The sequence below is a fragment of the Hippoglossus hippoglossus genome, chromosome 13, assembly GCF_009819705.1.
Source record: "Hippoglossus hippoglossus isolate fHipHip1 chromosome 13, fHipHip1.pri, whole genome shotgun sequence".
NCBI lineage: Eukaryota > Metazoa > Chordata > Actinopteri > Pleuronectiformes > Pleuronectidae > Hippoglossus > Hippoglossus hippoglossus.
The window spans coordinates 5,030,547-5,057,535 of record NC_047163.1 but is presented as its reverse complement, the minus strand read 5'-3'; the positions used below and the strand labels follow the sequence as shown (position 1 = coordinate 5,057,535).

General features: G+C 41.3%; 1 protein-coding gene across 1 annotated transcript; it reads right to left on the bottom strand.

Annotated features, from left to right (window-relative positions):
- Window positions 1-1,512: 1,512 nt before the first annotated feature.
- cog6 (component of oligomeric golgi complex 6) lies at window positions 1,513-25,926 on the bottom strand. Its single transcript, XM_034604439.1, has 19 exons — window positions 25,723-25,926; window positions 25,292-25,435; window positions 24,425-24,496; window positions 24,188-24,246; window positions 16,929-17,040; window positions 15,692-15,774; window positions 15,425-15,495; window positions 14,403-14,496; window positions 12,529-12,657; window positions 11,096-11,187; window positions 9,765-9,829; window positions 9,566-9,657; window positions 8,479-8,596; window positions 7,510-7,641; window positions 6,738-6,905; window positions 6,117-6,224; window positions 4,275-4,328; window positions 4,082-4,161; window positions 1,513-2,015 (listed from the first exon to the last, which is right to left on the bottom strand). Exons 1-19 carry the CDS (start codon window positions 25,855-25,857, stop codon window positions 1,868-1,870), a joined length of 1,956 nt encoding a protein of 651 aa, XP_034460330.1. The 5' UTR covers window positions 25,858-25,926; the 3' UTR covers window positions 1,513-1,867.
- Between the last annotated feature and the right edge of the window lie 1,063 nt (window positions 25,927-26,989).

The window sequence follows — 26,989 nt, the reverse complement described above, 5'->3', positions numbered from 1 at the left end:
CGCTGACTAAAAACACTCAAGAATCCGCATCAGGCCGGAGCCAAGCAGAACTGGAGGAGAGAGCGTCGGTCTATTTAAAGGATGAACGAGCGCCGTCCAGATGCTGAACTTTGTGGAATTCCATTTATTCCCAGTACTCAATGTCCCGGCCAATGATATCCGAGTAACATCCGGTGAGCTGGGGGAAATCCTGGGACTCGGAGCTGGCAGCGCTGCACAGATCAGGCTTGCTGCCATGACCCTTGATGTCATAAAGCAGAAATGAAATTCCACTTCTCAGGCCTGAGAGCAGCTACAACAGATAGGACCAGTATTCATTTAATCTGAACTGGCTTTATTGGGAATTTAATGGGGTCAGTGAGAGTCAGATTTTCACTGATATGATTCCATCAGCATGTTACAAATGTCCCAATTATTTTTTGAAAGAAATAGAAAAAAACACTACTGGGATTTACTGTTCATTTCACCACTGCATGTTCATTTAGGGATATTTTAAATATAATTTTCTGTATTTTAATGTGTGGAATTATATATTTTGAATCCATATGATAAAGCTAGTTTACCTTTTTGAAACTAAAGCCTTATTAGGTCTTTTTTTAATACTTTAAATTGAAAAAATATCTCAATTATCACTAAATAGTTTAAAGAAAAGTTGATATGATCCAAAACTTCACAACATGAGGTGTATTAGGTGCCAAACACAGCAAACAGTAGGGCAGCACCATTCTGGAAAAAAACAAGAATCCACATTCTCCTGTTTAGGATTGAAATCATGATCAGAGGAGTTTTTCTTTTCAATTGAATTTCCTTAAAACAAACTTTATCTCCATACGCATGTACGAATGTATCAGCGGCGAACCTTAACCTTCCAATCTGTGCAACGAGGAGGGACAAAAAAAAACATTTGCTTCCTGTGGCGAGGCAAATTCGCGTGCGGTTCAACTTTGGTGAACTTGGACGCACGCTTTGCATTTCCATGTGTGCGACCGTGCCCTCGCTCTGCATCACGTGGGGTAATGCTGAATCGTGATTGGCTGAGGGAGAAAGCAAAGATAACGCGGCACATTAGGGATGATTTAGATTCTTAAGGAGAATGTACGAGCGCTGCTTTTGATGCAGCTGATGTCCCTAATTAAAATGCAGCAGAATGGTTGCCAGTTAGAAATGAGATGTTGTGGTAACAGTGAAGAAAAACAACCCCCCCCTCCTGAAACACCATACTAGTTTTTAAATGGGCCAACAATTCATTTACAAGGCAGAATTTATGGTAAATGGCTAAATCCAGCCTCATGACAGTCTTGTTTTCACATCTTAGTCAGCACGGTAGACATTGTTTAAAAAGCCAAACGAGATGGTAAGACAGACTTTCCATTATATCCCGACAGCTCAGAACAGTTGAGATTAAAAATAAACAGGACTTTTGTGCTGAAGCTCCTGAGGTCCGTCTTGGCATCGGGGCGGAATTTTTTCCTGACCACTTAAGTGTGGAGAAAAAAAAAAAAGGCGAGCCTCTTTGGTTCAAAGTATTCTTTTGTTTTATGTCATTTTCAATACTTTCAATAAAATAAAATGTTTTGTACAATCATGGACACAAAACAGGGAACACGACGTGAAAACGGACAGACAGGAGGAGACACATGTGCCGTACAGAGAGAACAACAAGCTGACTGCCTGCAGCGGTCAAAGTAAAAAGGATCATACAGACACGTGTAATGTTCTTTCTTCGTGTCTCTCTCTGAGGTCAGCGACCCACATCCCACATTTCCCCACAAAGAACCCCACCTTAACAACTACTACGTGTGTTATTATACTGTACAAAGTACAAATACCCTGCGGGCCGTCCAGCGCTGGGGCTCGCCCGCTGCTCTCAGGACAGCAGAGTCTGAACCTGCTGAGGGGATCTGGGCACCAGGGTCTCTGGGTCTTTGTAGGCATTAGCCGGGCCGGTCAGTGCTGTGTAAACCTCCCCGTAGGCTCTGCACACCAGCTCTGTTGACTGACGGAAAATCTGCTCCCTGCACAAACAGATAAAACTCCTCAGATTTTTTTGCTTGACACTCACAAAAACAAAGTAGTGAACAGGCCTTTTTTTTATTTTCAATTCCAGCATTTCCAGCCTTAATCAGTCAAGCAGAGCTGTACTGTAATTAGACCAGAGCTGAAATAAATCAGTCATGAGTGAGAATTTGTCCTAATTACTGTTTTGCTCAGTGACCATTGTGTGCCCCTGCAGAGTTAAAACAAAGAGTGGCAGTATGTGTTGCACACTGCCATCTATGGCCACAGTGTGCAGCACTGATAGTGCAGCATTAGGTTTCCCATTTATCAACCGACCATCTTTAAACCATCTTTAACATGTAAAGTTTCTATATATTATTTAACATTAACGTCTGTGTTCATGTAGCACTTCTCAAAACAAAGTTACAAAATGCTTCACAGATAAAAACACATTCAAATACAGATAAAAATAACCTTAAAATAAATAAAAACATAGTCATAATAGAATAAAAATACTAAATGTATGACAGAAATGTAAGCATGACTAGAATAACTAGAATTGCATAAAATCAGGGAACGTGGTACAATAAAAGTAGGTTTTAGACTGATTTAAAGGACATTTTCTCAGGCAGGGTGTTCCAAAGCCTTGCAGTCTTCAGCCGAGAATCTGGAACAGTTAAAAGCCCCTGCCACAGGATCTCAAGGTGGGAGTGGTACGGGGATAATAGAGCCACAATATATTGAGGATTCAGACCATAAAGTGCTTTGTAAGAACTTAAAAGAAGCGTAAAATCTATTCTAAAACGTACTGGAAGCCGGTGTAAAGAGGCTCAACCCGGGGTGATGTGTTCCAACCTTTTCACTCTGGTTAAAAGCCTGGCACCCGAGTTGTGTACTGTCTGGAGACGCTCTTCAGATTTTAGATTTAGGCATGAAAAGCTGTTGCAGTAATCCAAGCAAGGTTTCAAATATAAGAATTTGCTGCTTTGACTTGACATCGTGGCAAATGAAATTTATGCATTTTGGCCTCAGACAAGTTACAACATTTGTCACTTGGTGCAAATATCGTGACGGCAAACTGCTTTTGGGCAAATTGTTTGAAAAAAAGAGGAAATATTGTAACTTCTTCATTATTTACTTTAACTTATTAGTGTATTTGGCAATTGGAAAACTAAACAAATAAAATGAGTGAAGGATATGAGGATGTGACTATTTTGTGCAGGTGCAGGATGAAACTGCCGGAACAGACGGACCCGGTGAAAGGACTCAGCGACGGTGCGAGAGCGCCACAGTTGTATCCCACTCAGGCTCTTGAGATACATATTTTTTAATTGGCCCACAGAGAACAAAGAAGCAAGGAGCTGTGTATAACACCTTACTCGGCGGCAAGTGCACTAACACGAAATTTGAAACGAAGGGAGTCTTAAAGTACATTCCCATTATTTGTGCACTCCGGGGGTATTTTCAGAGCGCTGCAGGGTGTTTTTGTGTGTTCAGGTGAGCCGGAGAAGCAGACGTGAGAGAGAGAAAAAGACAAAGAGGAGGAATGATTTCAGGGAATGAGTGTGAGAGAGAAATGGACCAGAAGATAATTAATGGCGTCCTGCCCATCAGTCCTCCCATGTCCATTAATAGGGAACATTAACCTGAGGTACAGAGTGCTCCTCAGGCCTGCTGTACTTCCCAGTAAACGTGACTCATAGAAAGAGTCCTCCAATGTAGCAGCTGGATTGAGCTAAAAGCATGTGCATTTTCTGATCAGTAAGACAAATACAGCCAGTCCTGCCGACCACTCTCTCAATGTGTCAGTGGCTCTGGCAATTTAGCATCCAAACTCACTGTGCATTTAGCTGAGTGTTTTGTTTGGAATGCAGTAATGATCATATTACATCTGGGAAACTAATGAACATTGAGCATTACTCAGTCGACGCTCCTGTTCTATTTCGATCACGCTGAACATGCTCTTTACCCCGCTGAAACACATTCGGTAAACATTTAGCATGAGGCCTGGATGCTGCAAATACGCTACTCTTTCCCTGAACTAGGGACGGAGCAGCTCTCATCAACAGGGACAGGAACTCACTTGATGGCCGCACTGAGCAGGAAGTTGAGCTGCGGCATCACGAGAGTGTCTGGCGACGACAAGTACCGATCAAACTGGACCTGGAGTTGGTGTTATTAGCAGATGATAAGTCAGAGAAACATCATAATTAAGTGACAGGTTATTATTTCCCCGGAGGAGAGCTTGCTTTCTGAATACATGTGGTGTCACTCACCATTGCTGCTTTCACAGACGAGCTGTCCATACTGGGGAGGAGGGACAGGGGACCCTGAGACAGAGAAGGGAACATGGGTTTAGAATCCATCTCAAGGTCGCAGCGTTTGAACAGGAAGAACGTTGAACCTCAGGTGGTTGCAGTCCTTCATTCTTAATTCATGTCCCCATGCAGCAGTGAAAATATGTCTTCCTGAGTTATTTTTATACATTGCCCACAGCAGATTGTATAAAAAGGATGGAGGCAGAAACACAATGATGCCTGAATGAGTGATGCTGCCTCTGGCCACCTCAGCGAATAATAAGGATAATTTATCTCTCTTTGGTTTAAGAGGAAGTTCATAAAAGGGTTTATTAATAAAGAAAAAACAATTGTTTATGGTTTACTCCCTCCAAGCCAAGGCCTGGAAAATGATCCAACCAAGATCTGTATCATAATAAAATGTCACATTTATCTTAATGACTATGTGACGCTTCCTTTCTCCTGCTGTGCTACTTAACACAGTAAATGGCTGATTGGTTGGTTTGCATAACAATTCTGAGTCCGAGTTCGAGCTCACTATCCAGTGACCTGAGAGTCAACAGAGAAATGCTTTGGTGGAACTGCTTTTCAAGAAAGAACAAGAAATGTTACATAGGTTTGTCGTGTGACCAGATCAGCAGGTCAAATGGCATTCATATCGGTGACGTGCGGCACAAACATGTGATGGTTTGACCTGGATTTAACTAGTTCAGAACTTCCTATCTGCACATATCTACAATGGCTCTCGAGGAGAACCTTTGCTTCTAAAGTGCTATTTATATTATATAAACTTGAAACTATTTCAGAGATAAATAACAATATCAGTTTTGATTTGTGAAAAAGTGAAATGACCCTCCTAGATCCTGATATTTACTAGACAGAGTGAATACAGTAGATGGCTGTCAACAACAGGTACCTTTAAGGCAATTAGCTTGCACTGGCTATCTAGAATGACAACATTAAGTCAAGCTTAAACGCTGGAATTGCCGACATTAAAAGCAGCAAACACGAGGCAGTGCAAGGGTCAAAGCAACTTTGTAGTGCCTGCAACGATTTTATGGGGATCTGAGCACATCAACAAACATATTATGAGCCTGCAAACTCATCTGCGAGCCAGCTTGTCTTGTTTCTGATCCGTTCATCTGATGCATAGCAGACAATTATAGGGATAAAATGTTGAACAGATTGCGAGAGTAAAAACGTGGATTCTTGTCAGTCATTGACATCTGGGAGGCTGCAGAGTGTCGACAGACAGACTTAATCTTTTCTAACAGAAGACTATTTAAGGAAAAAACCCAAGACAGGCCACCCGAGGAGAGAAGTAGTCTGCAGAAGAATGACAGCTCTTGATTGAGCTCAGCATTTAACTGCAGCAACAGCAGCAGGGTGTGGTGTGTCCTGACGTGACCCTGGGCTTCAAGAGTCACATGCTAAACCACAACTATGGGTCTCAGTCAGCCCAGTGGCAAAGTGTGTTTCAAAGAGGGACGGAGGCTCCAGGGCATCAGCTCAGTCATCTGCACAGGACACGTCTGCACAAGCTAATATATTCTAATAGAAGATAATGTGATCTGCCTCCCTCTGTCCTTTTCTCATCTGAAAATCTGACAGAAATAATATTATGCCCTCATAAAGACATTGGTCATGCGGTAACCATAGTGATGGCTATTGTAAAGCCCAAACAGGTAGCGTAAATAACACTGTTCGCTTTGTGTAGCCTAAAAAGAACAGAAGAGATGTGCGAGGAAAGAAAAATCCACAGTTTTATAAATTGCCGAGTGAGTGCGTGTCAACAGGAGGGTTAAATGCTCAGTGGGAGACCTGTTCAGTGCCGTGCTGCTGGACGCAGCCGTAGATGTAACTGAGTCCGGCTCTGGTCAGCACGTAGGATGCCTGCTCGTTGATCAGAGTGTCAAGGTGGGCCTCGATCTGGAAAATGTGGGAGAGAAGAGTGGCTTAAAAACCCAGTCCGAGCCTGCATTGTGAGCCAATGGTACTTGTGGTTAATGGAGAATCGCTGCGCTATTGATGATGAAACTTGCACAGGAGCTCTTGTGGTACTCAAATACAAAAGACTTGCTAAAAATAGAGGGATAGATGTCACATACGAGCCAGAACGACAATATGTGACGCACACTCTTTTATGAGACGGCAAATCAAATCTTTTTAATAAAAGATCTATGGGTTTAAATGAAAGGGAAAAGAATAATTAACAGATTTTAATGAACAACACCCCTATGGACAGACAATGTAATGACGCTTAGCTCAGCATTCACGTCACGGTAACAATAGAGTTGCATCCCTTCGTCTTGTCCCACTAAGGTGTGGCGTGTTATGATTGGATTCGTGCCTTTGACTAATTGTAATCAAATGTATAAAGACATTTCAAACACGGAGAATCTTTTAACTATGAGATTTTTTTCATTTATAATTAAGGCAAACCTGGAACTCAAGCATCTCGAGTCTCTTGTCCGTGAACTCAAAGAGAGCCAGGGTCGTCTTCATCACGTACAATGAGTTGACCATGTAGGTGGCCATGTCCGCTGTGCCGAGGTTACTGGCCGACACAGTGCACAGCTGAAGAAGAGGATCCAAGATGCACGAGAGAACCTGGGAGAGACAAAGTAAGACAGGGCTCAGAGATATCTGTCCCCTAAACACGGCTGATTTTTTTTTCTTCAGGATCAATTAATTTGGGGGTCCGTACTGCAAAAGCACGATAGCCTTTTATGCAACAGGTCGGTCTCTAGGAACTACCAGACAACCACAATCAGCTGGTCTAAGATGGCAACCAGGCTAATAGAAAATTAGTAAATCATTGACATGCTGTACAAGGGCTTGATTGTGTAAAGCCTTAAAAGTCATCAATAAAATCAATTCAAAACCGAAGAGGGAGCCAATGCAACTAGGTCAAAATTATAATGAAGCAGTAATAATCATCGCAGCAGCATTTTTGGACCAATTCTAGGAGATGCAGGGGGCACCTGAGTGATACTTGTGCACAATAACAACAATACCTGTGAAAAAAAATAATAAAGGCATGGACGACGCTGTGTAAGCCCTCAAATGATCTTTTTTAAATTAACTTATGTAGGAAGAAACAAAACCGAGCAACTTTCTTAATTGATTTATGGCTCATAGAATCAACAGAAACAGCAATGGATCACCGGATTTTTTTCCTCAATCTGATTATATCGTCGAAATGTGTGTTCACCTGAGCAAAGTCAGCCTGACGGGCATTCAGAGGAACCACCGAGGAGTCGTGGGAGGCCAGCACCTCCCTGAGGAGGGCCAGCGTCTGAGTGAGGGAGCCTGTGGGTCCCAGGTCCGCAGGGGGCAGCTCCACCTGAACAGGGGCAGATCAGGGGTGTGAGGAGAGGAAAAGTTCTGGTTGCAGAGATCAGTTGAGTGTGTGGGCTGCGGTCTTCACAAAGACAAGTGGTCCACACAACATTATCAAAGCATTAGAACATGCCTAACGAGCAGCACGACAGATATACAACTGCTCCCTGCTGCGACTCGGAGCCTCAGCTTGTTCAGTCAGTCGAGCTTTTTAATGAAGAGGGTTTTGATTTCATTGGGCCTCTGGATGTACAACACAGGACTGGCCCGGCCACCTTTGTCCACCTAATGCAGCAAATTATGAGAAGGCTGTGTTCCTGGCATTAGCTGGACTTGACAACAAAACCCTGAGGGCCTCCAATTTGATTAACACCGAGCAACGGGGATAATTCTCGTAACTGCTATTGATCAATAAACAGCAAGCATGTACGGTGGAAGAGCTCGTGCTCGTGCCGAGGTATATTAGAACGGCAATTGTGCTTCAGGAATAGCCTTGTTGTGTTTAAGGGTTTAGACACAGTGCTGAAATACACAGTGTGCAACGCCGAACTTCTCTTGTCGTTACGTTTTTAAGAGTTTTTAAAGAAAGAATATTGCAAAGCTTTCATCTCTTTCCTTAGGTGAAGGTTTTGTCTGTAGATTTTATTATAGGTTCTCAATCTGGGTCTGATTTCTTATTTTTTTTATCAAAGATTTCAAACATTTTCTATGGGAACACTGAGTCCCTCTGGATAAAAAAGTTTTTACATGAGAATATATACACTATCAATCAACAAAACAACAAATACAAAACAACAATATTGTGTCATTTCAAATAGAAACCCTCAGACGGACACTGTACCTTGTCCATGAGTCTGCTTGCATGAAGGCTCAGGCTGTTGAAAAACATCTTCTTGCTGAGGACGTGCATTTCCTCAATAGTGATGAGCAAAGAGGCCACACTGGTCCCAATTATAGAGCTGGACAAAGATCAAACGAATCAACAAGCCGGAACACGGGTTTTATTTAGATAACCAACTTATCTTTTTTTAGATTATTCAACTTATTAATTAAAAGGTCCCAGATGGTGGAAAGTGAGATTCCCATCTTTCTGATTACAAAGACGCTCTCTGTTATATAAATACTGCAAAAATTATCAAAACGCTCGATCCATGCAGAATTGCACACAGCCTGTATTCAGAAACTGTGCCTTGAAACAGGACTTCCATAAGTTCACCATCCGCAGTGATGCCCCCAGGACCTGGACTCACCATGATACAGGATTCTGCTTATTTATACCAGACCTTTAGCTTTTAATGTTAAAATTTTGTATTCTGATTCACACTTGGACTGAAAACCAGTTATCATTATTGAGTCAGAGCTCAGGAGCAAACGCTGCGTCATGGATTTGTCTCAGTAAGTCCACAGAACATACTTCTGGCATCATTTCCATAATTTAAGTCCAAACTTGACCATCTGTTCGGCTCGTTTCAGTGTTTACTGACCATCGCCAGTTGCATTTACTGGTGAGTTTGGCTAATCTACATTAGAGGGCGACAATACGCAAGGATACGTTGTCCTGGTTGTGAATCACTCAGAAAACATATTTCTATTGATATTGAAATTTATATAAAATACTAGAAAAGGGTAAAATATGGAAGAACATTTTCAAATACATTTATATAAAAACAGAGAAGAGCAGCAGATTCCAGAATTTGCAACAATAGAACGATTGAGCTGAGCTCTGACGGAGAAAGATAAACATTCTGTTGTTTGGTATCTGAGCCCAACGGCATTCATCGATTACAGGAACAAGCAGAGTAAAAAGAACAAACAAGGAAATAGTCTCATTGCCTGACTCATTCAGGAGCAACAGTTTACTTTGCTCTACAAATTAGTTGACGATTAATCGATTCTCAAATCCTGCCTTCATGAGTGAGAAGCAATACCTGATGGTGTGGTGGTAGAACTTGAGCAGGTTGGACAGTTTATAAAGGAGGACGGCCCCTGGCTCGGCGACAATGACCTGTTCTATACGAACCTGGGGGACAGAACCACATCACAGGATCACAACATGACAGGCCACAGTAGACATCAGATAGAGATGATCTGTTTAATATCACTTCTTGAACTGATTCGGCTGCTCACTTTCAGCGGCCTGCAGACTCCTTCGGTGATGTGTCCGATCACCTCCTGCAGGTTCTCCTCCACACCTAATGTAAGAGGAGCACACACACACAGACTAATGATCAGGGATATAATGTATATAAGCACAGTTATAATAAAGACAGCATTGGTAATAAATCTTTACATTTACTTTTTGATTTCACTGTGTTTAGGCCTGTTGATGGCAATGTCATTATTCAAAGGGAACCGTAGAATCACACTGACAACTGCATGGAAATGTTCAAACTTTTTTTCCAAATCAGCTTTCACGTGATTTGACATGAGTGAAATCATGATTTTTTTAAAAACGACTAAAAAAGGAGATAATCGTTGACATCTGAGGTGTCGTCATTCTTAACTGTTGTGACAACCGAAAGAAGTCGAATTCGGGAAACAAGCGCCGGATTAGAAGTAAACGTACTGGAATCAGAGTTGCTCACACTCTCCCAACTGTTGCCAACTTCTCTCACCTCACTAAATCACTGGTTACCCAAGCTTTGTCCAGTAAACAAAGACCTGTGAGTGACATTTGTTTACCAGTTGTGGTTCACTTGTAAAATCCACTAAATTAAAAGATGCAACAAACCGAATGTTTCCAAAGAGGGTAAGATGAAAAAAGCTGGAGAAACTAGAATTACAGCCAACAGTTAGCCACAGTCCCTGTTTTTGTTTTTGACTTCCTAGGAACGTTGATGTGGGATCTTTTGGATTAGAAATATCCTCTCTATCTTTTTAAAATAATAAGACGTTTGTCCGACATTTCAGGGGCAGCTGTGGCTCAGGAGGCAGAGGAAGTCAGGGTCGGAAGTTCGATTCCCCGGTTCCTCCAGCGTGCATGTCCTTGGGCAAGATACTGAACCACAAATTGACAGCTTTGCATACAACAAATTATTTGGATAGAAAAATCATTGCATGTAGAAGCCCTGTGTGTCAAAGGGTGAATGTAACTTGTACTGTCAAGTGTTTTGAGGGGTTGATAAGACTATATAAATACAGTCCATTTGTCATAATTATCATATTAATTAATGAGTTATGACCACAGTTACGTGTTATATGTGATCAGAGTGACATTAACTTAAGACAAACAAAATCGAAACAGTTCAAGTGAGTGTTTGTTCCAAAATTCTAAGAAATTCGCTGAATGCGTTCCTGATATGGCGTTTTTTTAGCGAGAATGGGACGTACGTACAACCCAAAAACGTACTGCCTTTGGCCAAATCTGTAGGCGTGATTGCACTATTTGTAACCTAAGGTGTGGGTACAGCTTATGGAACCCTGTGCGCTGTGTAATTATCATTTAGGAAGCATTGTACCTTGCAGAGTGACTTCTTTCAGCAGAGCTTCTAGATGCTCTTTCTCTGAAGCAGTGGCTTGGTGCAGCCAGGCCAGCATATCCCCCACATACCTAAAAGTAAGCAAAACAATCTGTATTAAACAGTGCGCCACTGAGTGGCTAACCCGCAGGCTAATCTTACCACACCATGACCACAGCTGCAGGGCTGAGGCATGGGTTATTGTGTTTCACTCACCTCACACACACAAACAGCTTTTGGTGTTACATAACGGTGGAAAACAGCAAGGTTAAACTTGAATTATTATGTGTAAGCCTGTGTGTGTGTGTGTGTGTGTGTGTGTGTGTGTGTGTGTGTGTGTGTGTGTGTGTGTGTGTGTGTGTGTGTGTGTGTGTGTGTGTGTGTGTGTGTGTGTGTGTGTGTGTGTGTGTGTGTGTGTGTGTGTGTGTGTGTGTGTGTAGGCGTGAGTGTTTGTGTGTGAGGACCTAGGGAGGTGAGAAAGAACTTGATGTTCTCAGAACTGCTGATGCCTCCTATAAAGTGGAGGTGATTTTGTGTTCCACATGTGGACGGTATTCTGAGAAAATCTCCCGTTTGGCTCCTGGGCACAGGAGGAAGGGGGAAGAGGATGCAGTACAACAGGAAACACAGACACACTCAGACTCTCATTGACAGAATAGACACTTAACATCGTCTCAAATCAGGTTTTAAAGGGTGAGATGCTCAATGAAATTGAGTTGATGCTCGTTCAGGGATGATGACATCATGACATGAAATATGATCATTTCAATGATACAATCAATAATCTGCAAGGTAATTTAACCTGAAAAATGTATCTTGTTAACCTTTTAAAGAATTTAAGGCATTTAACTACATTTCCCAGAATAATTAAGAGCGGAGTGAGAGTGAGTGGATTTCTGAGTGAAGTTTAAATTTGCGATTACAAGAAAGGTTTTGACCAGTTCAGGCAAAATCCTAGTAATTGAATAACAGTCAGTTATAGTTGTTGCTTTTATCTTGTGTGTCTTCTATTGCATCTCTTCCTCTCGTTTCTAAAGCAACTTTGCTCAACTCCTGTTCTTTTGAATGTGACATCAGAATAAATCTGACATGACTATATATTCTGTATTTTTATTCATCAGCTGTGGACAAATACAGGAAGCAGGTTGAATGTTTGATACCTAATTTGATTGTAAAAGTGAAATTGGCGACTCCATAAACTGTATAAATGACAACTTGGGGTTAAATATGTTGTATCAATGCAGGGTTGTTCGTATTTCTAATCAGGGATTTTCATCCATTAATTCAGCTAAACGACACCGAACTTATGTGTTTCTCCAACTCTGGGTTTATGGAAAAGAACTTAATTTTAGTTCTACGACATGAAATGTCAATATTCAGCAATAGAGCAGGGTTTGAGACAGGAAGCATCACAGCACAATGCGTCTAATTACCTCATAGGGTCATGTGAATGCATCTCTATGGGGCGGGGAGTTCCCCCATGCCCGCCGCGGGTGAGGGCGTCGATGAAGCCTCGAACCACCGCACACCTGCGTGCAGTCCCAAACTCATCCAGAGTGTACCTGACCAAACAGAGGAGGAGAGAAGGCAACATTCAAACAACCCAAACCTCATGTGAAAAGACGGCGGTCACAGTGTTTTTCTGTGTGTCGGGAGGTCAGTCGCCGACAAACTGTACGTCAACAATGCCGACAACTTTTCCCAAAAGGGAAGAGTTTGCGGTTGTTTTGATTACTCGGCAGTGGCAGGCTCTGTGACAGACTAAACAGAAGATAGTGCCGAATTAAGATTCTGCTGGTCTCCGCTCTCTCAGCCTAAACATCCCCAGCCAGCACATGACCTTGGACACTTTCTGGGCAACGAGACAGGTGCATTTCCAAGAATGGAGGGTTTGCGATGAAAACACCTCCTGGGGTAACGTGTGAAAGGTCCCATTGTGTCGTTGTGGTTTAGGGACAAAGTAAGATCTCGGGGTCCTTTACTCCTGGATGAGCACAAATTGCTTTCCTCTTCTGGAAAATAAAACTTATTTGCAAAGGTATTGACATTAAATGCTTTTTTGTGCTTCTCTCAATATGAGTTTCAGGCAGTGCTCGCCTTAAAATAACTGCAAGTAATGGGCATTGGAAGTACCTCTTTATAAATACTGGAGGCATTTGAAAGCACTTAAATATTGTTTTCAAGGCTGAGTGGCACATAACGGTACATATCACGATTCTCAGAGTGAGACACTGTGTTTACCTAACACACTACAAAAAACACATTCAACTGAAGGGGTTAAATGAGGATTCAAAACAAAAGAGATAAGATAAAGAAAAAAAAAGGACATACAGCCGCTAATCATGTCCTTGACATCCAAGATATTTTTCTTTTCTTATTGTGAGTGTTTGAAGGAAAAAGGGGTAATGACGTAACTCAAAATAAAAAAAAACAATGGAAGAGAAGGAAAATAAGCTGTAAGCAAAGCAGGTTTAAAACATCATGAAAAGGATTCAAAATTACATTTATAAGAAACGTAGAGAGTTAGTCAATGTGTTTTTTAAGCGTTAATGAGAAATACAGTTAATATGGGAGAGAAACGCTGACAGTAAATGAGCTGTGTTAACACTGATGAAAATTATGCTGTTATAATTGTTGTTCATTATACTGTAAACAACAAGTACTGTATTTAGATTAATTTCAGTCGTTATAAAAGTCGTTTTATAAAAGTCCGAGGGAATAAATATGCATTATTTCATGCTAAATATACACTTAAAAGTTGTACACGTTTAACTGTATTTGCAAAAACCTGTTGCAGTTTCGATGCCGATTGTTCACTATGTATTTTTACAATGACTTTTCGTGGATCTGTAATTTCTGCTGCTTGTTTGATGGCCGTGATGTTTTCTGTTGCTTCAGGCTGTTCTGTTGTGTTCCCAATCAAGAGCCTCTTTGTTTCCCCCTCGTCTGAGACAAATAATCTCCTCAGCCGTAAAACTAACAATTCACCTGCGAGTGCCCGCTGAAGCGTTCATTTTGAATTTAACAAGCATGTCTTTCTGCCTCTGTGATGTACATCAGTGGAAAGTAGCGCCTGTAGCTATTTTTTCTCATACATTTGTACGGCACGTCTCTCTGTTGTTGGTATTAAATTCGAACAAATTCCTCAGCCTCGTGGATCCTTTGATTCTGGACATAAAAAGCATTATTTTTACTTGCTGTCAGCGGTCTTGGATATTGGCACGAAGAGAAAGACAAATGAAAAACAGGCCGTACAGCCTTTAATTCAGACACGTTTCTGTTCTGCAAGTGTATGTTTGTATGTTACTTGTAGAGGACGGATCGGTCCTGTAAGGCCTCCATGCCTTGACTCAGCACGGGGCTGATATCACACGTCTCCTGGGTCAGTCCCCTGCATTCATCTACGCAGAGAGAAGGAAAAAAAATGAGGAAATATCGTCTATATCTACGTCTAACTGGAGAAATAACTACTGTCTTTGTAGAAACTTGTGTTATGCTCTCATGGCTGCAAAATGTTTTTTTATCTATGGCAACCCTGTTGACAAGAAGTAAATCAAAGCACCAACATCATAGTTTCCCATGAGCTTTTACTGAGAAGTCAGTTGGTTTTGCGTATGATTCAGACAATAAAAAAAAGGAACAGGCAGTCGCTGATCTCCCAGACTGTGAAGAAACTGGGTCAGCACACTCCAGTCTCAATGGACAACAATATTTTCTGTAAAAAATTAAGTCAACCCTCATAAATAATTGAAAAGTGTACATAAAGAAGAGACCATTTACAAAATAAATTAACTTCTATTGAAAAGACATCAACTTACAGCTCTCTAATTTCTTGCCAAATTTATGCAACTGGGCCTTTTCAGAAAATCTACACCACAACAAAATAAAGAGCAAGTCATAATTAAATAGATGCTCTGTGTTTTGTTAGTGTATAATTACTCAAATGTGCCTTTCTGTGATCTAAATTCTACACTTCCATTTTAATTTTCAATGACGAAACACTGAGCAAAACTTTGGTTTCCAGCATTCTTCTTGCAAACCTCAGTCCGAGGTTATGAGTCACATGGATTCTCAAATGACCCCTGGACACGCTACTACTGGGTACGTACAGTCACTTGGAAAATCACAGTTTGTATTTCACAAAATAACAACCACTAAAACAAATCATGCAACAGTTGCGATCTTTAGGAGACGAACGGAAATAAACCTGACATGATACACTGGCTCATTTGTATATGCCAACACAACACCCAACACCTTAAAGAGGGTCATAGTAAGTCAGTGTTATCCCTCGGTGTGCTCGTGGTATTAACTCTGTACTTTACTCACTCTGAGCCCAGCGGTAGAGCTGCTCATACGAGGTCTCCTGTAACACGGCCATCTGCTCCATGATCTCTAACCTGGAACAAGCACACAAACCAAGATGGCCCATTACATACCCATGACCTGCTGAATAGTGTCAGATCGCTGACACCGACATAAATATCCCACCTGGATGTTTCCTTCTGGTTCAAAATAAATGTCATGAATAAAGAAAATCCGTCGGAGCGAGCGGAGCACAGAGACACACCAGGTGTAGGCAGGTGTGCACCTTACCCTGCAGTTTGCTGGTTGGTTCTCAGCAGGATCTTCACGTCCTCGTGGATGTGCTTCACTCGGCTGAGAGCTTTGAAGAAATTCTGGGGAAATTCAAAGACACACACACACATGACTATTTAGGGGTATGGGGAACAGATTTACAGAATATACAGTTTTGGAACTACAGTAGAAATGAAAGCTTTGGTTAAAAAAAAAAATTCTGGCATGAACAAGGATAGCATTTGTAACTAATCATGCATCTTCTTGATTTGAAGATGTGTGGTGTTTTAACATTGAACATTATGTATGTATATACAATAACCATGTAAACTCTTAGATTTGTATTTTAGATAATGGATTTAAAATCTCAAAATTATCTTGATCACATCTTACAAATTATCAGATATTGTGGCTTCCTGTTGAAAGTGTGAGAAGATAGTGGATCCTTCAGTTAGGACACGGGTGGGGAACCTCTGGCCTCCGGGCCATACGCAGCCCACGAGACAAGTACAAAAAAACTCTCATGACATCAATTACTTTTTAAAAATGGTTTAACATGTCCTTCATGGTGGTCCCCTGCAGCTGGGCTGTGTGTCTTTCAGTTATCGTCAGTGTGAATGAAGCCCAGCAAGTGGGGACGTGATCACAGTGATGAAAAAGGCCAATGTCGGGTGTTATTACAGCTATGAAATTACAGCTGGATGAGGAATCCAGAAAAAGTCTCAAAGAACCATTGCTTAGTAGATTACTGATACGATACAAGACATAGGGAAAAAAAGTGAAGGACACTGGAAGAATTTTAAAGTTTTCTCTCTGACCTAGAGAGAAAAAGGAGACATAAACAAAAACATCCAACTTGCTGAGTTCGACACGAGGGAGAAATTATCGCTCTTGCAAGTCATGCATGGCACTACCAGGGGGTTGAGCAAGTCATTATCATCATCACTACCATCTGACATCAGAAGCTGCGTCAAAGAGATCCAATTCCAGCCATCGCATTAGAGACTTCAGTTTGATATATGTGGTCTCTCATTTAGTATGGCCTGCGAAGGATGTTTCAAATATTCAAATTGCCCTTGACAGGATAAATGTTCCCCACCCCTGAATTAGAGAATCTGGATAATGGAGCCTTCTCAGCGGAATATAAAAGCTACAGATCAGATATTGCACCCCCCCTACACACACACACAGTATTGTGGGTGTGGATGAAAAATCTGCAAAATCTCATTCATGCAAATAGTATAATGGAAATTACCTCAGTAATGGGTGCATCTCGAGGCCCCCGCAGTGTGGACAGCTCCTCATTAGAGAGCTGGAACTTGTCAAGAAAAGCCTGGGCAACCTGAGCTCGCACCTCCAGGCGGTGACTGAGGAGAAAGAGATGAGAGGGAGATATCATTTTTAATAATTCTTTATAAATAATCGTTCTGTCTTTATTATTTCTTTGTCATTTACTTCTTTGTCACTTCGACTGCCATCAGTGATTTGTTGTGTCTGACTCCGAGGCCCTTGTGGATTTTTATCTCATTAAAGTGCTTAACATTTTCCTTCTGTTCTTTTTTATTTATATGTTTTTTGTCCTTCCCCGTGTGTTTTCTTACTGTGCAAATCAAAAGTACTGTCAACTGGAACAATATTATATGCTCTCACTTGACCAAAATAATTGTCAACAAGCTGTGATGTTCAAAACCCGACAGCAGAGGGCAGTCATGCACCTCTCACGTACAACACCCGGGCCTCAGAGTGAGCTGAGAGTGAGACAACAGGGTGGGACACAAGAGATCATGAGCAGCACTCAGACAACACAGACAACACAGACAAGAGAAACAAAGAGAATACAGACACTCCGGGTCTTTTGTCACTATCAATAACAGCACACTGATCACTATCGGTGTCACTATAAATGTCTGAGCACAAAAGGTGACCATGGCAACCGCCTCGGTCAAACAGGGAACTCTGTCACGGGATAGTAGCACAAACAGCGAGTCCTCCCTCTGTCCCCATCTTTCCATGCAAAGCCACCTCATCTATATTCCCTCCCTCGGTGTGAAGGCGAGCAGGGGATCAGTAAATCACCAGGTTGTTTTAGCGGAGGAGAAGAACCCAACATTATCTGATCGGCGTTGTGTCTCGCACGGCTATTACCCTTGGTCAGTCGGCTGAAAGTTAAGGGCTGTAAATCTGTTACAGGATTTTTTTGATTTAGTATGTCTCTGCACACAGGACCTGGAGGCGTCTTTGGCCTTCACGTGTTTTAAAAAGTCTGATTTTGTTGCAACACACACGAGAGGACGCTGGACGACAGCCTGTACTTCAGAAAACTGGCTACGTCATCAAAACTGTAAGAAATGACCAAAATAATGACACGACAGCAACACTCTTACCTAAAAAACACCTTCTGTTGTCAGGCTTTCATTGTGATGTGGTCAACAGTAGATTCAGGGTGTCCACATCTATGAATATGTTAAATTTAAGACTTTTTAAGACCGTTGAAATTAAATTTAAGATCAAACCGAAGGAAATAAACACCAAAAGTAAAAATATTAGTTGATCCTTTATATTTGTTTTACCTCTTTTAATCTCTTTACCTCTTTTATTTTGCTTAATCTCTTCTACTTTGCTTTTTTATTTTACAATCTTTCTTAATTTTACATTAAAATACCTTGCCTTATTAGGAACCTACTATTACAACTCATCCAATCAGAATTTAAGACAATTTAATCCATTTTAAGGTCTTTTAATTAAAGTTATTCAAGATATTTTCAGCCTTTTTAAGTTAATTAATTAAGTTTTCAGCATTACAAGTATCTGTCAGTGCTAAACCTTGAATACGTGCGTGTGGAAAACACGCTGACCTTCAAAAACAGTGAAGAGGAAAATGAATGAGACTTGATTAGAGAAAGACAGAACATGTCATGCTGCTGAGAGATAACGAATTAAAACAAGAGGCACTTGGGCTACCTGATATCCCTGCACAATTATGATGATGTATTAATAACAAGATATGATAATGAGGCCATTAATTAAACAGAGTGATGCATACATTAGAGACACTACTTCAATTTGAACGTGCCTGTGTTCACCCGAGCGTGAGAAATATAAATATAAATTAATTCCGTACTTGTAAACACGGTTATTTTGAGTTAGGAGATTTTATTGCAAATGTGCAAATTTATGCGGCAAATAAATCTAATTGGATCATCTCTTCTAGAGGGAAACTGTGGGATTTCTGTCATTTAACATTGTTGAGTTATTTTCCTCTTTACAAGTAACGAAAAAAAAAGGCAGGAACACACATGCACAGCATTGAATCCTGGACAAAAGGTCCCACATGCCAGTTTGATGGGACATTAAATTGATTTGCCACCCAGCGGTCCTAATAGCCTTAAAAGCTTCATAAACCTTATCTGGCCGGTCACATTTAACACACCATATCTTGGAATTTCATTCATGAAGCATTTAAGCCTCAGTCTGCACATCTACCAACAGCTGGTGGCCTCAACTGAAGTCATGGTTACGGTGTTTATGAGACAAGTTGATTACAAAAAGAGCCTCTAATGATGTGTTCTAGATTTTATAAGAGAAACTTCAAACCACCTTACTGGCAACTGAATCATTTACTCAACTTTCCATATCCCAAAAGAACCTTATGAGTTTAATTTTATGGGGCAATTGTCTCCTATCCCTTTTTGATTAAGGTTTCTGTCTGTGGAGATTCATAGACATGGGAGGTCCAATAGGGGAAAAAAGACATTTCTTCAAACTTTGCGAACAGATTCACCTCTAAAAGAAGAGAAATAGCCGCAATTTTTCATGTTAACGCCAACAGTGACAGACCAGTTCTTCCAGGATGTAAATCACAACAGAAAAAGACAGGCTGCACATGTCTGTAAGGTAATAAAAACTAAAAAAACGGAGGACAGGGGGGTTTGCTGGAGCCAAAGCAGCATAGCAAAGGAGATCAGGGGAACGATGGAGCGGCGTTATCGTTGACTACAGCACTGTCAGGACATGACACATTCTTCTCCACACTACAATTACCGAATACCAGAGAGAGGCAACATGCTTGAGTGAGTGTGGCCACGTCACACTGTAAAGAGGCGAGCATGTAAGAGACTCTGGGTGAGTGAGGGAAAATGAGCTCGGCGATGAAAGCATGCTCTCGAAGAAGAACGGCAAACAAGCGCAAAGTTAAATTAAATGAGGGTCACACCATGTTGCATGATGGGATGAAGACAAGTTACAGTGTCGGGCTGTCGGCTGCTTTGTGTGTGTTCTCATAATTCCCAACAGGGCCGACTGATTTTGTCTGTCCAAGCACAGAAATCGTTTAAGCAATATAGCACGGCACACTCTCATCAATAGCTTCATTGAGCTGAGAAACTGAAATTACCAGCACATACTTAATTACCTCGCAGAGCCAATAGTGCAGCACTGAGTTAAGAAAAAACGCTGAGCTTCATCAGTGAGTAATACTTACCAAGTTCACCGTGTAAAAACATTTAACTTTAAAAGTTTTACAGTAGATCTTTACCTCGGCCGAGGAGGTTACGTTTTGTCAATTTGTTAGTGGGCTGGTTTGAACGACTGGACGGAAAACTTGCTGGAAGGGGGATGTGGTATGAGTCAGGAAAGAACCCATTAAATCTTGGTACGGATCTGGATCAGCGGGCGGATCGATTTGCGGCGTTTTGCAACATTTTGCTTGATTTCTCAGAGAATAATTCATGGATCTTGATCCGGCATGTTAAGGAGACTGATATTTATGCGTGTGTGCAATTTGGTGGAAATCCAAATAATTCAGATCAATATAAATGTGATTTCATAAAGGGGATTGTTGGGCCTTGGCACAGTGCCACTGTAGTTTATTATTCCGTTTGAAGAAAATCACACAGAATTGATGATCAACAGGAGACCAGCGGCTCTTTCTAACAAGTGAATGTCGAACCCTCTCTTAAGTTGTAAAACCATGTGGATCGATTATCCATTAAAAGCCAACAGAGGCCATTTCAAAAGGGACTGTGTGGAAATTTGGCACTCGCAAAGCTGTTGGTTAGCCACGCGCCAATGATCACAGAGCGCAGTCGCGGCCACTCACATCAGACAACACAATGGCACACTCATTGGCGTAGCCTCATTAGCAGCCAGCTGAGCGTTAATAAGACTTGATAGTGTTTGAAATTGGTTGCCATTTACACTCGGACATCCCCAATCGTTCTCTGGAGGGTTTCTGGGCTTTCGATTTGTTAATGAACAACACGGAAATCCTACTAAGAACATTTGTTTGTTTTCGTGAAAAATTGTCTGTGAATGAAATATGGGGGCGGCTTCATGTCTGAGTATTCATCATGTGCTGTAGGAATTTCTGTGAGAAATGAGGAGCTGCCACAAGCCAAATATATAACCCGAGTAAATCGTAGTTGTGGTTAAAAAAGTGAGCAGCGTTGCACTTTGGCATGAAGCCATGTGGCGCTACTGCAGCTCAAAAGAACCAAAGAGCCCCAGCTCTTCAGTTCCAGCAGCCCGTGAAGTCACAGTCACAGAAACATGCGTTTGAGAGACGTCCCAACTTGTCCGACATGATAACACGTCGCACTAATGCAAAGATCACACCGTGTGGGACAGGTGGGTGGCCTAACGTTTCATTATGGAACAACACACAACACCTATTTAGTGCTCTTGCTGACAGCCCCTTTGAACAACACCAGACCCAGACAAAAGAGCAGGGTGTCTGAAAGCCGGCGGACAAACACAGGTCGTCTACTCCCACCGGCTCGCCGCTTCGGCCTTTGCTTCTGCACAATGCAAGCAATCTGCTGCTCCTTTCAGTTTCATTAAAGCTGACAAATGACACAGCACCACCGGCAGATAACATGGCAAACAGTGCAGGTCAAGTCCACTCTGTCGGGTAAACACACGTCAGGAGCATCTGAGAGAGAGCTTTGAAAATGACTCTACTCTCCAAGCAGAACTGCCCTACAAGCACAAAATCTGAGATTATGCTGCAAATCTTAGACTGGCTATAATAAGTGTCAACAGTCCCACGGCAGCACAGGACTGTGTGACCTGAAATAGACCTGACCGAGAAGGAGTGTGGTGCAGTGCGCCGACTGGTAGGTGGCAGAAAGGGGACAGCTTAAGTGCACACTTCCCCCTGGCAGCTCTTCTGAGACAAAATTGCTCGAGACAAGGTCAAAGCCCAGCATGCACACACCATCCCATCTGGCTACGGGGGTCATTGCAGTTCTGCGGATGAAAATGTCACACGGACAGACAGCAGGTCCCGACGGAACCACAAAGCAAAGAGAAAGACAAGGCATGGGGGGGGCACTGGGAAGGGCATTCATGTAAAACCTCTGACCACTTACCTTCAACAAGGCCCCTGCACAAGGCGATATTACTTTTTTTTATTAATTCATTGCCTTCACAGGTTCACTGGTGGCTTTATCCCCACTGGCATCTTTCACTGCTTCCCCCCCCCCCCCATGTCACCTTTTGTCAAGGAGGTCCTGCCGCTGTGCCGGCAGAGCACGGAATTGCTGCGGTACATCACAGCTGTCAGCAGTGTCTTTTGCCAGAAATCTACATTATCTTTGCCCACACCCCTGCCTCCATGTCAACGCACAAGGTCACTGAGCACCGAGGTCACAGCCACCACAAAATGCTAATGAGCCCCCCCCCCCCCCCCCCCCCCCCACACTCCAACCCCCAGCTATCAGGAGAACAGGAAATGGGGTTTCATTTTCACATCCCTGTCAACGCTCTGCCAGACAAATTCGCAGATTGATGGCACCAAGATTAATTTTCGTGGCAGGCTTTCAAACGAAAAAAAAATATATATATATCCACCCGGATTCCAAGAATTTGTGAATACCCCAGATGCACTGACTCCCTTTATGATTTTATGTCATGGTGAGCTGTATATTCTGGATGGTGCTTAATGTGTGCTGTCAGCAAATCTCAATGCAGACTCTCAAATATTAGAACACACTGTTGGGCTGCTCCCCAGTTGTAACAGTTTGACCTCAATAAGATCGGGAGGAAAGTGCAGCGCACACAGGAACAACTTTGATGAGTGTGTCTCACGCCAAACTTCTGACGACATGATAAAGAAAACAAATAAAGCTCCATTAAAGACGACTGCTGCTGCCCTCCTTATGCAAATATACAAGTGCAAGGGAAATATTCATCGGCCACATGAATCATTGATCCCTCCTCATCAAAAATAAAGACTTTGCTTGCCAGCTCCTCCTGCCCTGCACCAAATCTCTGTAACTTCTGACACCAGAGAGAAGCAGCATTTTAAAGTCTAGTAAAACCCCTCCTCGACTTCTTTCTGTTTTAACTTTGCAGTTTATATCTTTATTTGTGAAAATATGTTTAAATTATCTGTATACTTTTAATGAATATTAATGAAATGGAAAAAAAATCGCATTTGACTGACAAACAAGGAAGTGCTTGCATAATCAGCCAGGCCTCACTTTCCAAACAACATGTGAAGCAATTAAAGCTTATCTCTTGCCTTGTGCTTTGACTGAGGAGATATTTGTCTGTAAACTTGCCTGGATAGAAGAAAGTGTAATTTTTCCATGGAAATGAGACACCAGGGAGAGTGAAATGATGGTGCCTGGCTTTGGACTGATGAAGATGAGTAGGCGTATGAGTAGGCGACACATGTGACAGGTTTCCAAAATGACTTGGAGCTTCAGGATAGATATGAGTAGAGATGGTGGTTTGAAATCTCTTTGAGATTCCTGCAGATAATTCAGAATAAAGTTGCCAACCTATCTCCACAATCTCCTTGACATTCTGAAATGTCAGTTTAAAAGTTCAGGGTGGTTTTATTTTACAGTTTAGTTAAACTCAGATTGAGAAATAACTTGCTACCAACAGCAGATTATGGTTGAGTTTCTAGATTCATGGTCACTTGTACAAGAGTAACAAATACTTTTCTTAACGTAATCCTCTGTAACAGTCCAACAGTATCTCACATAAAAAGGTTCCTTATTGTTTTAGTTTTTTTGAGTCCTTATTAATACTACATTATGAATGTGTTGGGAACTTATAATACATAGACAATATAATGCAATCCAATATGGAAATACACATTTTAAATACTACAGATTTAAGTTATAGTGTTAATTAAATTAATAAATTTCTCAAACCCTGTAGATAAGAATTTAACAATCAAAATAGTCCCAAAGGTAGTAATAATTACTTTATCGTTACAAATCCCAGACAGAAGTTTTTATTTTAGTCTCTCTGTGTAACTGACTCATGTAAAGATTAAATATCTAGTACATAATAGAACATGTGTTAATCATTAGGTGTAACATGTATTTATTTCAGAAATATCAATGAAGCTTTTAAGTCAGATATTTAGTAAGATTCTGAGAAAAACAAAAGCACCAACTAGTTCTGCTGTTTTAATCTTAAGGACATTTCCCTACTATGTCAGACAAGTTGTAAGATAAACACACAGACACACACACACACAGTTAATATTTGACTCACTTTTCTCCCTGCAGCTTGTTGGTTTTTACTATGAGGTCCTGAGTTTGATCCTTCGCAGCCTGTTGGAGAAAAGTTATTGATTTTTAAAAGTTGGCCTGTAAACATTATATTCTCAAAAGACATTTAATGAATTACTCAAATTAAGTTTTTAACCTAATATATTTGATGCACACACAAATATACTACCAGCTTTAGACGTAATTCAACGTAGAAGAGAACTGTCGAATGACAGCGTACCTTTAATCTGTTGGTCATTTCGTCACAACACGTGCTCATGGCCTGGACATCCTCATGAACACCTTCAAGCTCCTGTGAAGAAAACAACACTGAAGCAGGTGTGTAGGTGCATGTCTGTATATCATTATTAATAATGACAGTTATAAGATAGTAATGATATCATTTGTAGTATTATAATATTCTACTGCTGCAAACAAATATTGAGAAGTAGTCTGCCTGATGCACAGGTTTTCCACAAAAGGATTTGGTACAACCTCCATATGATTTTGCAGAAATGCTACAAACCACACAGGCTTGATCTCACCCCATCGATTAAACATGTAATTGTATGACCGTTAATCAGAGCTGCCACTGGGGGAACTTTTTATGTGTTTTTTTTTATAAATAAGACACCAAATCCTTGTACTGAAGTGTAAAGGATTGTATTCCCTGTGGTCAACAGACTTTGACGTGCGTAGGGAGATTAAGAAATGAGCGTTAAGATAATCACTGGAATATTTTTACACGTGATTTGATATCATTAAAAGGTTTTAAATCCATTTTAAAAGATCATGCAGGCAATTGAATCACTGGAAAGTTGATGTTTTTGACCGATGTTGCAGGTTTTTTGGTTTGTTTTGCATCTTAATTCTTCTTTTATGTTGTAACTCTAATTGTTTCCTTTAACTTGATTTTTTTTGTGTGTCGCTGTCTCTCTTAAATCTAAATGAGACATTTTCTGGGTAAATAAAGATTAAGAAAGAAGGTGCAACTGCTTAAATGTTTTCCCAACAAAAAAAAAAGCTCCCGTATCTTCTGCTAAACCGTGTCCACAATCTGGTTGTTATTAATTAACGCTAGAAAACAGCATTTTTCTGTCAACGTTACCTCTTTTACTTCTTTAAACAATCGTGCAAACTCCTCGTTGATTGACAGGCTTCGTCTCTCTATGTCCCCGCGAAGGTTTCTCCTGGTGCGCAAACTGTTCTCGGTGAAGAAGACGGACAGAGACTTCAGAGCCTCCAGCATCTCCTGCAAACACCAACAGGACATCACCATGTTAGAAGAAGCTACATGTAAACAGCTAGCATCTCCCCTTTTTAGCATCTTAGGCTAAAACATCTGGGTTTAGCAACAGATCCTGGTCCTGTGGGGGGATTTAAATAAGACTCGACATCCGTGACTACACAGTAAACACAATAAATGCTGCAGCCTGCTAAACACATTAACATTGCGTTTGTGCTGTCACTGCTGGAGGCTAGCTTGCAGGTTTAGCTGCTATTAGCCAGCTAGCATGGAAGCTAACTCTCCATATTTACCTTGTCGTTGTCGAGCCTCGTCTCCAGGATTTTGTTGAGCTTCCTCGACAGCGGGTTGTTGGGTTGAGTGGACGCATGTGGATTGTGAAGAACCGCGGAATTGTCCGCGGACGTTTCTACTTTAATTTCAGACATTGTGGACAGACACCTCCACGTCAACTTCTCTGGAAGATGTTGTGGTCCGTCTGAAGTGAACGTCCGGCCGGCGTGTGCATCCCTGAAAGTGGGCGATACAAGGTTCCGCTTCATGTATGTTTTTATTTGTTGTTTATCCATCTGACTTATTTAAATTTATATAATTAATATAAATAATTCTAAAATGAGCACACACACCCATTGTTGCTTACATGAAGCTGTTACTCACTATACTATAAAGCATGTGAATTTTAAATAGTTATATCACCTGTTTCTGTATAAATTGGACCAAACACTTTACATGAGCTCCTTTGGTTTTTATTGTGACAGTAGTGAGTAACACAACACTCAAATATGACTCTTAAGTAGAGGTCTTACAAATACATCACAAAGATACAGATCATTAAGGTTTTTTATAATTCAGCTAAAGTTTATTAAGGGTAAAACTTACAATTTATGTGATAAACACTTTAAGGGGCGGCTGCGGCTCAGAGGGTAGAGGTGTCGTCCTCCACCAGAAAGTCGTTGGTTTAATCCCACTCTTCCCATTCAGCATGACGAAGTGTCCTTGGGCAAGATACTGAACCCCAAACCATTTATCATTTTAAAACAATCATAGAATTAACAGCACCCCATGTTATTTTGAGGGTTGATGTATGTGTCTATGTATCTATTCAGTACAGTATATATCTGTGTATATATCTGTATAGATAAACAGATTGTATTGTTTTTTTAAGTTCAGCTCAAGTTAATATATATAATTTATCCATATACATCCACTTTATGTCACCATCACTTTCGACAGTATCAGTATCTTTTTTATTAAATAAAAACATGAAATCATATTAATACATACTATTCCTTACTTGTATTGTTATGTCAACTCAATCGGGTTTACTTCGACTCTGTGGAAGGTAATTTCCACCACTGCATTACCAGTTTACGAGATGTCAGTGAACGCAGCAGCAGCAGCGGCACGTAGGGGACTGATAGTAGCAGAGTCCCGCCCCTATGGGCGGAGACACGTGTGATTGACGGTCACCTCCCGAGAGAGTTTCATGGACTCACCTCTCTCTCTCTCTCTCTCTCTCCCCTCCCCTTTATCCCCCCCCCCCCCCCCGCTCTCTCTCTC